This window comes from Notechis scutatus, chromosome 2, assembly GCF_049901735.1.
Source record: "Notechis scutatus isolate UNSWTSFEM ecotype Mainland chromosome 2, rNotScu1.2, whole genome shotgun sequence".
NCBI classification, from domain to species: Eukaryota; Metazoa; Chordata; class Lepidosauria; order Squamata; family Elapidae; genus Notechis; species Notechis scutatus.
Window position 1 is genome coordinate 170605513 of NC_142010.1, and position 16221 is coordinate 170621733.

The following is a 16221-nucleotide window of genomic DNA, read 5'->3' on the forward strand; positions in this document are numbered from 1 at the left end:
GTACATAATGTAAATTTCAATGTAATGATCACACACGTAGTATGTTTAAGTTATGAATCAAGAAAATATAAGTAATGAAAGAGTTGTGGATAAATAGATTAATCATAAAGAAGAGTGCAGTAACAAAGTTCGATAAAAATAAAGATGACTTAATGAAGATTACAGCAATCTTTCTTTACAGGGCTAATGTTTGGCTATGGGCATTGAAAGGATAAAAGGAAGTGTTGATTAAGAACAGATCCCACTTTCCCCTCTCATATTTTCCCCCATCTTTTTAGCTAGGTTTTTATAGTATTTATAGTATTGCATAAGGGATGGGATGGTTCAGTTGATAAGATGCTGAGCTTGTTGATCAGAAAGGTTGGCAGTTCGGCAGTTCGAATCCCTACCACTGCGTAACGGAGTGAGCTCTCGTTACTTGTCCCAGCTTCTGCCAACCTAGCAGTTTGGAAGCATGTAGAAATGCAAGTAGAAAAATAGGGACCACTTTGGTGGGAAGGTAACAACATTCCGTGCGCCTTCCATGTTTAGTCATGCCGGCCACATAACCACAGAGACGTCTTCGGACAGTGCTGGCTCTTCAGTTTGTAACAGAGATGAGCACCTCCCCCTAGAGCCAGAAACAACTAGCACGTATGTGCGTGGGGAACCTTATACTATTGCATTTATAGTTTTAGGGGTGCAATGATTCCATGGTTAAAGACGCTGAGCTTGTCATCTAGAAAGCTGACAGCCCAGATCACGCAATGGGGTGAGCTCCTGTTAGTTGCCCCAGCTTCTTCCCACTTATAAATTCAAAAGCATGCAAATGCAAGTAGATAAATAGGTATCACTTCAGGGGGAAGGTAAGAGCATTCTGTGTGCCTCAGCGTACAGTCATACTGGCCACATGACCATAGAAATTGTCTTCAGACAACACTGGCTCCCTCAACCAAGAAACACAGATGAGCACTGCCCCCTAGAGTCAGACATGACTGGATAGGGTAAATCTTTATCTTTATTTATATATAATTATAAATTACATATTTCATCTTTTAATATTGTAAGATGCCCAGAATAACCATTCTGATTTCTGCTGAAATACACTAAAACAGATCTTGTACAAGGTTATATCAGGTTGTGCTCAGTACAAATGGTGGCTTCCCATTTTTATCATTCTTTCCTCATCCCCCCCCCCCACCCATGCATCTTCCAATTTACGGGCGTATCATCTGCAGGATGGCAAGGGTCAAGGCAAGTAGGTGACTGCTCATGCTATGCAGGCTTTTCTATTTGCTTTGGCATGCGTAGAGGTCTGAATGTACTATTCACTTGACTCCTTTAAAGAAGTTGTTGTTGTTTTTTTTGCGAGAGATCTTGCAAGTGCTCTCACCCCAGTCAGTACCAAGGGTTTTATTCAATTCCCATTTAAAGCTGTCTAAATTGCTAGAGTGGCTATCCTCCACAGGAATGATGACACGTGCCTCCTGTTGCAAAAGATGCAGCATTTATACGAGACATCAAGATGCACGCCCTTGACATTATTATAGCTGGCTACAGATACCAATGCTATCACCACTCCGTAGTAGTATATTCAATTTTGAAATAACTGTCATGTATGCGAAGAAGGATTTCAGTTCACCTGTCTGTTGAGCCACTCTATTGGAAACAACCCTATAGAACAGGGGTCCCCAAACTTGGCAACTTTAAAGACTTGTGGACTTCAACTCCCAGAATTCCCAAGCAACATGGAATTCTGGGAGTTGAAGTCCACAAGTCTTAAAGTTGCCAAGTTTGGAGACCTCTGCAAGTATAGAATCAGGTGGGATTGACTTACGGGAGGGGAAGGGGCAGCTAGCAGAAGTAGAGAAGAGTTCGACTTCTGTGACGTCACAATGCCCCCCCCCATGCAGCGGAATAGTTCCGTGCGAAACACGTCATCAAGAAACTCCCGAGGCGATTTAGTTACACAGGGTCAAGTGCGCGACATATCACGTGACAAGGGCTCGCTTTTATTTATTTTTTATTCCAAATATCACGAAATCGTAGACGTACGAAAAGTAAAAATCAGACAGCATTGCTATCCTCTGCTAGGGCACGTGCATTTAAGGAAGCCACTGGGACGTTTATCACAATAAAACGTTTCTTTCCACTTCAGATTGAAGCCTTAAGCCTTGTTTCTGCATACCAATGGCGATTTGCAGAAATGTTTCTACGGTGCTTATTGGGCAACCAAGTGCCACCTTCCTCCAATTAAAATATTTCAGTGTGGATAACGTTGCAAAATCAGAGGTTTTTTTTTTTTGTTTTAAGTACGGGTTTCTCTTTTTTAATTCTAGAAAAAATCACTTCTCAATGACATGTTGCGGGGAGGCAAAGGCAGGTTGTCCTGAAGGGCGTTAGGGCAATCTCAATACTCCTCTGAGTTTGCATCACTTGTTAATAATGCCGCTGTAACATTTAGAGAGAAAAAAAATGCCAGCGTTTTCAAAGTTCATTCATATCCCATCGTTAAAATCAACCGTCTATATTTTATTTATTTATTTGTCAATCGTTTACAAGATAACAGATATAAGTATAAACATGAGTAAGAATACAGGAATAGGTACGAATAAATGGGGACAATAGGACAGGGACAGTAGGTACGATAGTGCACTTATGCGCGCCCCTTAGTTCGCCAAATCCATGCTGCATAATATTGGGTTGTTGTTTTTTTAAACATTTTACATCTCAAGTCGAAAAATCTTCAGTCGGGACGACCGTTCCGCCTCCCCCGACTCGGAAAGAGAAAAAAAACAGATATATCCGTCGCACATTTTTTTTATTGTTTACCCCAAGGGGCTCCAACCTTGGCAACTTTAAGCCTGGAGGACTTCTTCAACTCCCAGAAGTCCTCCAGGCTTAAAGTTGCCAAGGTTGGAGGCCCCTGGTTTACCTCAATTCTCTTCTACTAAGACCAGAGGAAGGGGGTGGAAGGGGGAAAAAGGCGGTCAAAGTAGTCCGGAAGTGAAAAGTCACCGAGAATTTATCTATGGTGTATCTATGGTACGAAGGGAGGCATTGACCCGGAAGTGAATGAGCGGGGTGGGTGGGGGTGGAGCTGGGGTTGCGTTTCGTGTCGGAGGTGGCGGGTCTATGCTTAGTTCAAGATGTCGATCGAAATCGAGTCCTCGGAGTGAGTGGCGGGGCGGGGGGGGGGGGTTGCGCTCGGTGCCCAGTTTCCTTTGGCCTGCCCCAGGCCTAGCCCCTGCGGACCCGCCGCCCTGCAGCTTTTCCCGTTGATGCGTCCTCGGGACGCTTCGCTTGCCGTAACTGCAGCCCAGCGGCCTTGGGGAGCACCGGGTTGCTTTAAATCCATCCCGGGAATTTCCGAAGGCGGCCGAAAGCTTCGCGCTGTATATTTACTAGCTATTCCTAAGGAAGGCACAACATACCCGGGGGAGGAGAAGGGCGGGAAAGAGAAAGAAATGGCATTTGGCAGCGTCAGTGCAGGTGGTCCTCAGCTTACGACCACGATTGAGCCCAACATTTCGGTTGCTAAGTGAGAAATTTGATTAAGGGAGTTTTGCCCCACTTTACGACTTCCCTTGCCGTGTTTGTTAACTGAATCGCTGCCGTTGTTAAAATGAGAAACACCGCTGTGAAGTGAATCCGGTTTCCCCATTGACTTCCCTTGTTGGAAGGTCACAAACTGGGATCACGAGAACCCAGGACAGTGCAACCGTCATAAAAGCAAGTCAGTTGTCAAGCATCCGAATGTAAATCACCTAACCATAGGGATGCTGCAACGGTCATAAATTTGAAAAACGGTCACAACTTAACTTTTTTCAAAGCTGTTGTAACTTCAAAGGGTCGCTAAGCGAACTGTGGTAAGTTGAGGACAAGCGATAGAATCAAAAAAGGAGTAAAAGCATCCTTTTGATTGAATTTCTCTCTTTGAAGCAGAAATGAATATTGGAAAATGCCTTCTAATGAGATAGTATGTATGTTGTGCGTGTTGGAGAGGGAGAGAGTGACTAATGGAATAAATAGCAGTAACTTAGCTCAATACCCATGCTTTGCTACAAAACTATGTGGTCGGGCTTAGTTTTTGGGGAGGAAAATAAGGGGGGAAAAATCTGCCTCTGCCTACCAGCATCCATCAATATTCATCTGGCTAGCATCCTGTCAGTATGTGAGAGAGTTGAGGGCTGTTTGGAAACTGAAAGAGTATTTACTGTGAGCAAGAAGGAGACAACAAGGAGCTTGGGCATGGTTTAGCTCAACTGTTCTGTACTAAAGCTGGTTGCTGCTGTGATACTAAAACTGAACCTGAAACTCCTCTCCTCTGCTTGTGTTTTGCATTTGGAACAGATTTCTTTTCAGGTGGGGAGAAGGAGTAGAACTCCTTAGCATCAGAGCATGTTAATAATAATATAGGAAATACTAATGCTCTGATGGTCATTTCGAAAAATCCTTTCTTGGTGAGCACGTAGAAGCCAAGAGGAACATACGTGCCAACTTTCAAGTTTGTAGGCTTTACGGTTCTGGAGATTTTGTGATGATGGCGTGAATGGTATTTCGCTATAGATTAATTGTACTAATTGGGTTTTTTTCAGTGTTATCCGTTTAATCATGCAATATCTGAAGGAGAACAGTCTTCATCGTGCCCTAGCTACATTGCAAGAGGAAACTACAGTGTCTCTGAATACAGTGGATAGCATTGAGAGCTTTGTGGCAGATATTAACAGTGGCCATTGGGATACAGTTCTGCAGGCAATACAGTCACTAAAGTTGCCAGACAAAACACTCATTGATCTCTATGAACAGGTCAGCAAGCTTTGTTTAATAATATTTTGAATAGTATCTTTTGGTGTATTTTTAATTGCTGGAAAATAAATTGGCATTTTGTAACTCTGCAGAATATTCATCTTTCACTTTTGAATGGGACAAATGATAATACATGTATGATGTATGTAGGACCATGCAGATAACACAGCTTAATATTTGTGCCAGATGTCATGGCGTCATCATCTAACTAATTATTTAGGCTGTGGTGTCATGCACCATTTGATATATCATGGCATGTTATGGTTGCTGCTGTCTCTGAAAATTAAACCATCTCCATTTAGCATAAAATTATATTAGCGCTGGATGCAATCTGATTTCCCCCCAGTTTTTACAATGTGTCAATTATTTTTTAAATATTTTTTTTCAAGAATAAAAGTTTGTGTTGTATGTGCTTCCTCAATATAATATTGGTACCACATAACAGTTTTAAAGATGTTAATGTATTTTATATCCCCCTGTTCATAGTTGAGTTATTTTTTTCCATTAAAAAATAAGAATTTTCAAGATTTATGGTCTACACTCTTTCAGTTTGAAACTTGAATAAAACTGTGTAACATTGACCAAAGTTTTCAGCAGTGTAATTCCATTTAAACTGAATTTACAAGTCACATAAGTGTAATAGTTTGGTGCATTAACACATGTTTGTATGACTAATAATTATTTTTCTGTTGATATTTCAGGTTGTTCTGGAACTGATAGAACTTCGTGAATTGGGTGCTGCTAGATCTCTTCTGAGACAGACTGATCCAATGATCATGTTAAAGCAAACCCAACCAGAACGATATATTCATCTTGAGAACCTTTTGGCTAGGTCCTTTTTTGACCCACGTGAGGTAAAACTATGTTAGCTCATAGTTTTTTACATGTATTATGTTGAATAATATGTGAAGGAACTGCTAGGCTCTGGCTCTTAAATAATATTATATTGTTCTTTGTTTTGCCTAATTAGGTTTACTTTATTATTTTTCTCATTTACAATTTGTAATATATAAAATATCTCATTTAATCATTTCTGCATAATGGAAGATCTAGCTTGTTTACTAATTTCTGCATTTCACAATGATACAATTATAATTTACAATTTTAAAAACTTTTATAACTAATGATATGTCTGTCACAGATACATTTGTTATTTAATGAAAACCAAAGTATGTAAGTTATCACACAGTTTTGAAGTTATAGTTAATTATGTCATTCAATTTGTAATACCATTGCATGTTTCATAAGTGAAAATATGCTTAAAACAATTCAGCCCTCTATCTCAGTTATATCCCCCAGATGGTGAAATGGGCAGTATATAAATTTAATAAATAAATAAATGGTAGATAGATGCGACTTGTATTCTAAGAGATTTAGGTCTTGTAAAAGAAGAAATCAGATATATTTCTAATATTTTTTGGATTGGTTCAGATACCTCTCTGGAATCAGTTTTAAGAATTTAAAATTCTCTGTTGATTTCCGCATACATTCTTCCTTTTTGCCTCACATATTCTCCACATTTGTTTGACTAATGTTACCTAAGGTGACATGCTTTTTCTTTGAAAATCCTGATTAAGCCTGGCCTGTCTAAACAATTTGAGGTATATACAAAGATAAAACATGAAAGAGGAATATGACTTTATACAGAGGAAAGAGGCTGAGAATCCATGATTTTGTGCCTTGTTTAAAATTTAGAATTATTATGTTAGATATATTGTTTCACTGTGAGGTAAATAACAATGTTATTTATTTCTTTGTTACATTTCAGTCTGAGGTCTGACCTAGTTTAGGATAGAATCAGCATGATACCTCCGTCCTTCTTTACGTAAGAGAGTAGGAGAGTGTAATTTTGTTAGTCTAGCTTGTTTTTGAGATAGTTTTTGATATAATCAACAATCTACTCATCCCTGGATTGTCTTTGTGAGTTGGAGGTCCTGTACAATAGAGGTGTCTCTCCTATTTGCAGTATGGTTTTACATAACACAGTGTGCTTTTAGATGTGTGTTGGGTACCAAAAGGCACTGCTTTGTCCCCAGTTCTATTTTAACATTTATATAAAGTCACTGGGACAGTCATAGAGAAAATTTATTGGGAGGGTGGGGGGGCGAGGAGACTGAGAGGATTCCCAACATACTGACAATTGTGCTATTTCTTTATAATTTCTTAATGTTGGTTGGACACTTATTTGTTTAACTAATTTATAAAACCACCCATCAACTAAAAGGAGCTTTCCATTTCCAAGAATAAAACCCAATATACTGATCAAGCAGCTTAAAAGAAAAAGCAATGGTGAAACCCCAATAATAGGGCCTGCGTGGTGTGAATCAGTTGTTGGACAGTCAGAGTGATGGATTAGAATAGGGCCAATCAGTAAAGATTGAATCTTCACAAATAGGAATCTTGTGGGTCCATGATTTTCAGGTAATAGGAACTGGGAATCTTGACTGTATTTCCTCAAAAATATCAGGTCTACAGTTACAACTGTTATTAGAGGCCAAGAAACCAGCATGGCTGGGAGTGTCCGGTTTCAACTTTGGTTTATGTATAAACTTTGCCCTTTCCTGGACCAAGTTGAGTGAGATGCTTCATTGTGCACATTGTGGTATTGGTGTGGAAGCAATTAGGCTCAAGGGCCTCATCTTTGTAGATCAGGCGGACTGACAAACTGTCGTGAATGCCTAAAATTGTAGAAAATCTCAACTAGCCTTTGCTCACGCTTTTCTCAGTTAATGGCATTTATTGCCATACTGTACTGTTATACCTTTGAAACTCTCTTCGTCCAGATCTTATTTTGATGAATGACAGAAAAATGTTTTTGTTCCTTCCTGTATTTTGCATTCCCTCTTTCTTGTTCCTGTACAGAGTGTATGTTTTGTTTTATTGTGTATTTTTATTTTATAAGCCAGAATGAATTTCTTCCGTTCAGTAAACACACATAATGCTTACTTTCTTATCAAAGTTGGAAATTGCCTTTCCAGAATTTAAATAATTCTTTTCATTCCCAGAATTTGTTTTGTTTTCTATTTGCCTTTAGATCAGTGTAATTTATACAAATAAGCAACCAGGCTTTCTTAGTTGGCTGGATTCAAATCTGCCCCACAGTATTCAATGAGGAACAAAATTTAATGTTTCTACATTGGGTATGCTCTTCACAACATAATTATTTATTTTTCACGTTACATTGTCTAATTTGTGTGGAACTATATATTAGAAAGGTTTGCTGATACCAGTTAGAAAGACTGTCAGCATGACAATATATTTCTGAGAATATAGTAATTGTAAGTATAAGTGATGGGTTGGGTTTTATTATGTATTAGCATAGAAAATTGCTATTTTGAGGATAGGTAACATTTGAACTATGAAGACTTTGTTTTCATAACTTAATATGTTCTCCACTTTCGCTGGCTGAAGCTGTCATGAAGCAGAATGTGCATTTGGACAATAAGTAGAAAGTTGGATTAAAGTTTTCTTCTGATTCAAACTAAATAGGGTTGGCCTTTCCCAATACAGTTATTTTTGCCAAATTTGTCCCAATATTCAAAACTGTGTTGTAGATTTAGAGTTGCATATATAATGTATCAATTTTTAATAAAATATCCAGTTGACAAACCAGACAAGTTGTGGTTAAGTGGCAGATTTCTCAAAAGGAAGTTACTGCTCTATATGTCTGTGGATCTGAATGAATTTGGCAGCATGTAAATCCCATGACTATTGTTGCATTTCAGGCATACCCAGATGGAAGCAGCAAAGAGAAGCGGAGAGTTGCCATTGCCCAGGCTTTGGCTGGTGAAGTTAGTGTGGTACCTCCATCTCGTCTTATGGCGTTGTTAGGACAGGTATTGTTTCCCCCCCTTAAGCTTAATTGATGAGTATGAAATGGAAGGCTGATTGTTCTTTAAAGCCTAAGATTGTGAATCTTTAATATGAAACTTTTCTTTTAATGTTTAAGTTGCCCTTTTGTATTAAGTTTCAAAAGTGTTACAATCTGTGTCTGTAATCCTCTTTGGTATTGTAGGCCTTGAAATGGCAGCAGCATCAGGGGCTACTCCCCCCTGGTATGACCATTGACTTGTTCAGAGGAAAAGCAGCTGTCAAAGATGTAGAAGAGGAAAAATTCCCCACACAGCTGAGTAGACATATTAAGGTGGGTTGTCCTTCACCATGATTTCAGCAACAGGTCTCAGGCCTTCTGGGATTAGGGGATTTTAATTGGATCCAATGAGGCACGTGCTTAAGGCTTTTAATATATGTCACTGGCTGGATTCAATACTGCATTAAATTATCATATGGCTTATTTTATTTAGCTTGTTATGAGAACCCAATTGATTCATAGATCAAACTCTAATATATTTTAGATGACTTCAAAAAATTCTATATTTTAAAATAGTGCATGCACATGTCATTTTCATTCTTGTACTTTTAAAAAGAAAAGTTGATTTTAGTAAGGAATTGGATGAGAGCCAGTTGATACAGTGGTTAAGGCATTGAACTAGTCCTTCTCTCTCAGGAGTAGGTACTGGTAACCCTCAGTTAATGATGGTAATTGGGGCCAAAATTTGCCACGAAGCGATAACAGTTGTACAGCATGATGTCACATGACCACATTGCTCAAGAATGACAATCCCATTAATCCCTGTTGCTATTGATAAGTAAAGACCTCCTGGCCGCTTCCTCACAACTTCCAACAAAAGCAGAGCAGAAGCTGGCAGGAAGTGGCAAGTCCCAGCTGCCTTGAAAGTAGGCTGGTAGGTAGTAAGTGACTGCTACCAGTAGGAGGCGCAAGTTGCACATGCTTCAGGTGCAGCCTCAAGCCAATGTTTTTTGGATCCAAGAATAAAATAAGATCAAGATTCAACTAGTGAGCGATCACCAAGGTATCCCAGGGTTGTCGAGAAGAAAGGCACTGCAAGCTACTTTTGTACAGTTGCCAAGAGAACTCCCATCAGTGTAACCAATGGGAATTAAGTTTAATTTGAGGATGTCTTTACCTTTCCAGTCTAGATTAGTACATATTATTTGTTATATGCTATTTCTTTCTTCCCATAAAACAGTTTGGTCAAAAGTCTCATGTGGAATGTGCTCGATTTTCTCCGGATGGTCAGTATCTGGTCACTGGTTCTGTGGATGGATTTATTGAAGTCTGGAACTTTACCACTGGCAAAATCAGGAAGGTACTTCTATTACTCTTAACTGTCATGTGAACTGCTCAATATTCTTCATCAATTCTTTGGGCACAATAAATGAAGATGAGTAATATGAACGTTTCTGGATTTCCAGATAAAATTGGAATGGAATTTTAAATTAGGGTATACAGTGCCAAACCAAATGTTCTATTTGCTTTTTTTTTCTTTTGAAAAGCAAGGCAGCACAATGCACTCATTACAGTCTTTTTCAAAATGGAAGCCAATAGAAGATGTTATGAGGTGCAAGATTCATGATCCATACCGAATATTTTCTTCTTTGATTTATCTTTGCTGTTGGTGGGGTGGGTAGAAAACTGGAATTATTTTCAAAATTGGAAATAAATGTGAATGGAGAAAAATGAGCTTTGGAGAAGATTTGCAAAGCAACAGTAATAGTAATGTTGATGTTATTTGTATTAATTATTACAGTGTTAGAAACCCCAAATTTATGGAGTAACAATTAACATATGAAGCACACACTTTGCTTCAGTCCTTGACTTATTCTGTTTCAAAGAATCTCCTGGTTTAGATCCAAAATTGCCCTTTGAATTAGAGAGTCACCACCAGTCTGGATTTTAATAGTATGATTTAGGATAGTGTGGCTCCTGAAATGAATTTTGTATATATCTGTTCCTCCTGATGCTTGTTCTTATCTTAGTTCTATTAATTTATTTTGTTCACTGCTTTGTTTAGGATCTGAAATATCAGGCACAGGATAATTTTATGATGATGGATGATGCAGTGCTATGCATGTGTTTCAGCAGAGACACTGAAATGTTAGCAACTGGAGCACAAGATGGAAAAATCAAGGTATGCTGTTAAGGACAGCTAGAGGCACAAAGTGCACTTAAGAACTCTCTTATAAGCCATGTTTATTGAACTTCTGAGATATGGCAGACACACAATACTGGGTATTTGTCAGGGGTCAGAAGAGTATGAATTAACCATCCTCTGAGAATATGTTCTTGGTCCTTTCTCCATGATTTTTTGTATTGCTTTTTAAGCATTGATTCGTGGAGAGAGGTTAGAAGTATTTTCCTGAAGGTCTATGGAAATTCTGAGTCATCCAGGTCCCGGTTGTCCCAACTGTGTTTTTTCAAGAGGCAACAGAACTTTCTGTATTTGAAGACATTTTGCTTCTTATCCAAGAACCTTCTTGGACGAGAAGCTCAGAGCTGAAGAAGCTTCTTGGATGAGAAGCGAAACGTCTTCAAAGAAAAAACAGAAAGTGCAGTTGCCTCTTGAAAAAAACCTTTGTGATATTTTCCTGAAGGAAAGTAATTCTATTCTTTCTTAGCATCAGGAACAGTTTGCACAGTCCCCGATCATGATGTATAAAGAAACAGAAACAAGTAAACGGTTCCTCTCTACCTTCAAAATTGCATAGAAGGGAACAAGTTTATGGCAATGAATCATGCAGAAAAAGAGCAGTTTTCTCTGGGTGCACATTTGGGGTCCAGATTTTTCTGGTTTTTCTTTGTTTCTCTTGTAGCACACAGCATGGGCTGGCAATTTAATGACATTCACTAATCTCAGATATTCAATTAATAAAAGAGGCCAATTTGAGTACAAGAGCCACGGTGGCGCAGTGGTTAGAATGCAGTACTGCAGGCTACTTCTGACTGCCGGCTGACTACAATTTGGCAGTTCGAATCTCACCGGCTCAAGGTTGACTCAGCCTTCCATCCTTCCGAGATGGGTAAAATGAGGACCCAGATTGTTAGGGGCAATATGCTGACTCTAAACTGCTTTAAAAGGTCTAGAAAGCACTGTAAAGCGGTATATAAGTCTAAGCGCTATGGCTATCTTGTTCAACATTCTGGTCCAACAATGGCCAGTCTACTGCCGTGGAGAAATCTATTTTATTCATAAAGACAAGCAGTATATATTTTAGATCTGAGTGAGCCAGGAAATTTGGAAGGAAATATTTTTGTCGTCTTGTGGTAACATCAGTTCCCTGGTTTCTCTGAAGGTGTGGAAGATTCAGAGTGGGCAGTGTCTGAGGCGATTTGAAAGAGCCCATAGCAAAGGTGTCACCTGCCTGAGCTTCTCAAAGGATAGCAGTCAGATTCTGAGTGCCTCCTTTGACCAGACAATCAGGTATGTCCTCATTTTGCAATAGATTTGGCTGTTCCGTCTGACTTGGACAAATAACACTAATGTTTTTATGCTGTAACAGGATTCATGGGCTGAAATCAGGGAAGACTCTCAAAGAATTTCGTGGTCATTCCTCATTTGTTAATGAAGCTACATTTACACAAGATGGACATTATATTATTAGTGCATCCTCTGATGGCACTGTGAAGGTACGTTCCTGGGTCCCGATCACTAGGTGCAATTTCCATGATTAGTTAAAATATTTGCTTGGTTGTTTTTTTTTTGAAAACACATTCTTAGTAGTAGAGATAGTCCTCGATTTACAACCACAATTGACCCCAAAATTTCTGTTGCTAAGTGAAACATTTGTTAAGTGAATTTTGCCCCATTTTGTGACCTTTCTCGCCCCATTTGCGACCTTTCTTGTTAAAATGAATCGCTGCAGCTGTTAAGTTAGTAACATGGTTATTAAGTGAATCTGGCTTCCCCATTGAGTTTGCTTGTCAGAAGATAGGAAGAAGCTGGTCACATGACTCCAAGGCAATGCAGAATGTCATAAATATGAGTCAGTTGCCAAGCATCTGAATTTTGATCACATGGCTAAATCAAGTGTTGTTAACGACTATTTGTACAGAAATATTTACAAACACTCTGCAGCGCCTGGTCCAGGTAAAATATAATTAATTACAATTTCTGTCTCAAATGATTTCTACTAGCTGCAGCGTTTTCAGACATATCAGGTTTTTGGTCTTTGGAGACCCACCATAGTTTGACTTGAACTAGCTTCTAGATGCACTCTTCTGGTCACTCTTTTTTAAGTGACTGATTTTTTCCCCTTTTTTTTAATATTGGTCCAGGTTGACTTTTTGATTGCACTAAGATCATTTTTGAATGAAATGTTTGTATCAGTGAGAGACAGTGTGTATAGATAGAGAAAAGGCCTATGTATTATGGGAAACAATGCTGTGGTTAGGGCCGTTATATACCCTGCATGAAGACACATGTGGCGTAGCTTGGGTTTCATTCTAATATGGAATTTGCATATTTTCCTTTCCTGTTTATTTGTTAGGTTTGGAATATGAAGACTACCGAATGCTGTAGTACCTTCAAATCCCTGGGTAGCACAGCTGGAACAGACATCACTGTGAACAGTGTGATTCTCCTGCCTAAAAATCCAGAGCACTTTGTTGTGTGTAACAGATCAAATACAGTGGTCATCATGAACATGCAGGGCCAGGTACGTAATTGGATTGTGTTTTAAACATCTGTGAGAATGCAGTCGGTGTTCCTTTTGGACTCAGGAGCTAGCGCTGACAATGGGAAGTCGTTGTTCCCACTTTTTCTGATTTGTAAGGCTTTTTAAAGTCATGATTAAATGTTGCATTGGTTGATTGAGGATGCTGAATTAATATTTAGGAGTCTCAGGTAATTCAAAAGACCCTATTTTCAAGCTATTTGGTTAAAGATTATATTTTTGTTCATACACAATTTTAGATCAATTTTAGACCAATTTTAAATTGGTTTGGAAGGTTCTTAGCTTTTGCTTCAGAGATCACAGAAATTAGTACTGAAAGAAAAATCCTCTTTTTTCCCATATATTAGCCCATAATATTGGTACTACTTTTTATTTTTATGTTTTATTATTAAAATTTTACCTCGCCCATCTCTGCTGTAAGGCGACTCTAGGCAGCTTACAGATTATATATGTTTTTAATCAAGATTTATAAATGTCTCTAGTAACATTGTTATAGCTTTTTTAAGGTGCTTATTACTCAAATCCTCCTATACTATAAGGTTAGTTGGTATTCCCCTGCTGTGCCTTTAACATATTTTCAAAGACAAAAGAAAAGGAGCTAGTGAGGTTTGAAATATGCACATCATAATACTTGTACTATGTATTGAATCAAAAGTACAGTGCAGATTTAATATAGACATTTCAGCTCACCCTCCCACCCGCTTCTCCAGGCAGAGTTATAAAACTCCTTCTTAGCCTTTAGTCTCTTTGTTCCATCAGCATCCTTTAACCTAGAGGTCTCCAAACTTGTCTGGGAGTTGAAGTCCACACGTCTTAAAGTTGCCAAATTTGGGGACCTCTTGCTACTTGTGCTATTGCTAATAATTTGCATTGGAGATTGCAATTCCCTAACATTTTACACACTGTCCTTTGGAGGGGGCATTTTCATGAGAAATGAATACCATATCTTGAACTATATTATGGCTGCTGACTTTCTTTCTTTTTTCTTGTTCGTATTTCCACTTGGTAGATTGTGAGAAGTTTCAGCTCTGGTAAGAGAGAAGGGGGTGACTTTGTCTGCTGTGCCCTATCTCCTCGAGGCGAATGGATCTACTGTGTGGGTGAAGATTTTGTCCTCTACTGTTTCAGTACAGTGACTGGCAAGCTGGAGAGAACACTGACGGTGGGTAGCAGAGTGTGTCTTGGTGGCAACCTAGCAGCAGTTTCTATATGCAGTAGAGGCTAGATTTGGGTCCCTGGTCCTATAGACTTTTCCACCAAATCTAATATTTCCCCAGTTTACACTTAACAGAATTCCTGGAAGAGCAGATTCCCTCCTCTAAAAATCACTGGTGAAGATTACAAAACTTTTCCGCCGTGTTTCCTGACTGCCACACCACTTTTTCTCAACCCAAATATCCACCGAATGTATAAGACTTCCAATCAGAATCCTTTGGTCGGCTAACATTTGAAGTCTTCAAATTTGGGCAGCGTCTGGAAGCCTGCTTTGTGGTGTCTTTTCAGGACTTATATAGGAATTAGGACTGTAGTTTAACTTTAATCCAACATACAATCACCTATTGACTGTAAGTAAACCATAACCATGTATTTAACAATCCACAATGTTTCTCTAATCAAATCAGATGTAATCCGCAATCCCAAAGTCAAAATTTAATTTTTCTCCTTTTCCTGTAGGAAATCTAATAGGGGTAATCCAAGCCACAAGAAACAAGTAGTCAAGGTTTTTGTTAATTATTAAAGCAGTAAATTTTGTTCTCTCAGCTAGTTCTACTAGTTTCAGAAAACATTTCTTGATGATTTTCTAAAAGTTTTTTTTCCCCTTTCAGTTTAGAGAAAGATAAGAGGAAATACTTCATTTGATCTTATATTCTGGAGATAATCTTGTTTCTTCTTTCTTTCTGATGTTAAGGTTCATGAAAAGGATGTCATTGGTATTGCTCACCATCCCCATCAGAATTTGATTGCTACCTATAGTGAAGATGGGCTGTTGAAGCTGTGGAAACCATAGAACTGCATAAATTCCTTCAGCATGTGGCTTCTGAATCCCTGAGAAGTGTGTACCATGTGCAGCGGATATGTTTCCAAAAAGATTTTTTAAAGGCTTGTTTTAATTTATATTGAATTTCATATTCAGCTGTCTCAAGAGGAACCTTTAGCTATATATATAACGCTAGTTGTGTATGCAAATTGCAAAATCAGTTCAATTTCTATAAATGTTCTTTTCATATGTTTCATTTCTGCTTCTTATGTGAATGACATTACTTCTACATATTTCTGGATTTTAAAAAAAATATATATAAATTCTTTTAGTTACGGGAAAAAATGAAGAGCAAATTACATGCAGTTTTACTTTTTAAAAATTGCATGTTAAAATTTTTGGCAGTGTTCATGGAAATGTAAAGCACATATTTAAACATTGCCCGTTGAAAGTTATGATCTTGCAGATTATGTAACTTGGTTGAGTGAAACCCCTTGTTATTAAGATAATTACCATTTAATGGGAATATGTGTAAAACATGCCAGATTAAATTTATAGCCACACTGGGAGTGGGGAGTTCCTGCTCTGGTTAAATGTTAATTTCCCTCTCCTATTTAGAATATATAAATTGTCTTGAATAGGATAGAAACCGATTGTTAATGTTTTGTAGACTTTTTGATGTTCTGAAATATACCGAGTTTATGTTACAAGCTTCATCTTATTTTCAGAAAGTAAGAAATAAACTATTTTTTTCCTTGAAGAATTTTAATTTTGCTGTACAAAATGGACATTTTATGGTTTCTAAATGTGTGCAGATTTTTTTCGTAGCTTTTTTTTAAAAAAACATCTGTTCTACAATAAAATATTTCTTAAAGAGGCGGCTTAGAGCTTTTCTAACTCTTTTAAAATAAAACCAAAGT

The 16221-nt window shown here is 38.2% G+C and overlaps 1 protein-coding gene across 1 annotated transcript; it reads left to right on the top strand.

Annotated features, from left to right (window-relative positions):
- The first annotated feature begins 3024 nt into the window (after nt 1–3024).
- On the top strand, nt 3025–16175 carry SMU1 (SMU1 DNA replication regulator and spliceosomal factor). The gene is made up of 12 exons (XM_026672887.2): nt 3025–3154; nt 4578–4788; nt 5490–5642; nt 8514–8624; nt 8804–8932; nt 9840–9959; nt 10665–10781; nt 11944–12071; nt 12151–12277; nt 13138–13305; nt 14333–14485; nt 15233–16175. Exons 1-12 carry the CDS (start codon nt 3129–3131, stop codon nt 15329–15331), a joined length of 1542 nt encoding a protein of 513 aa, XP_026528672.1. The 5' UTR covers nt 3025–3128; the 3' UTR covers nt 15332–16175.
- Nucleotides 16176–16221: the final 46 nt, after the last annotated feature.

What these genes read in the sequence shown, in the direction of transcription:
- SMU1 (XM_026672887.2), top strand. Translation starts at nt 3,129, where the DNA reads ATGTCGATCGAAATCGAGTCCTCGGA. An exon ending in ATCGAAATCGAGTCCTCGGA is followed by an intron (nt 3,155 to 4,577) that starts GTGAGTGGCGGG and finishes GGTTTTTTTCAG; the next exon opens with TGTTATCCGTTTAATCATGC. An exon ending in CCTTTTTTGACCCACGTGAG is followed by an intron (nt 5,643 to 8,513) that starts GTAAAACTATGT and finishes GTTGCATTTCAG; the next exon opens with GCATACCCAGATGGAAGCAG.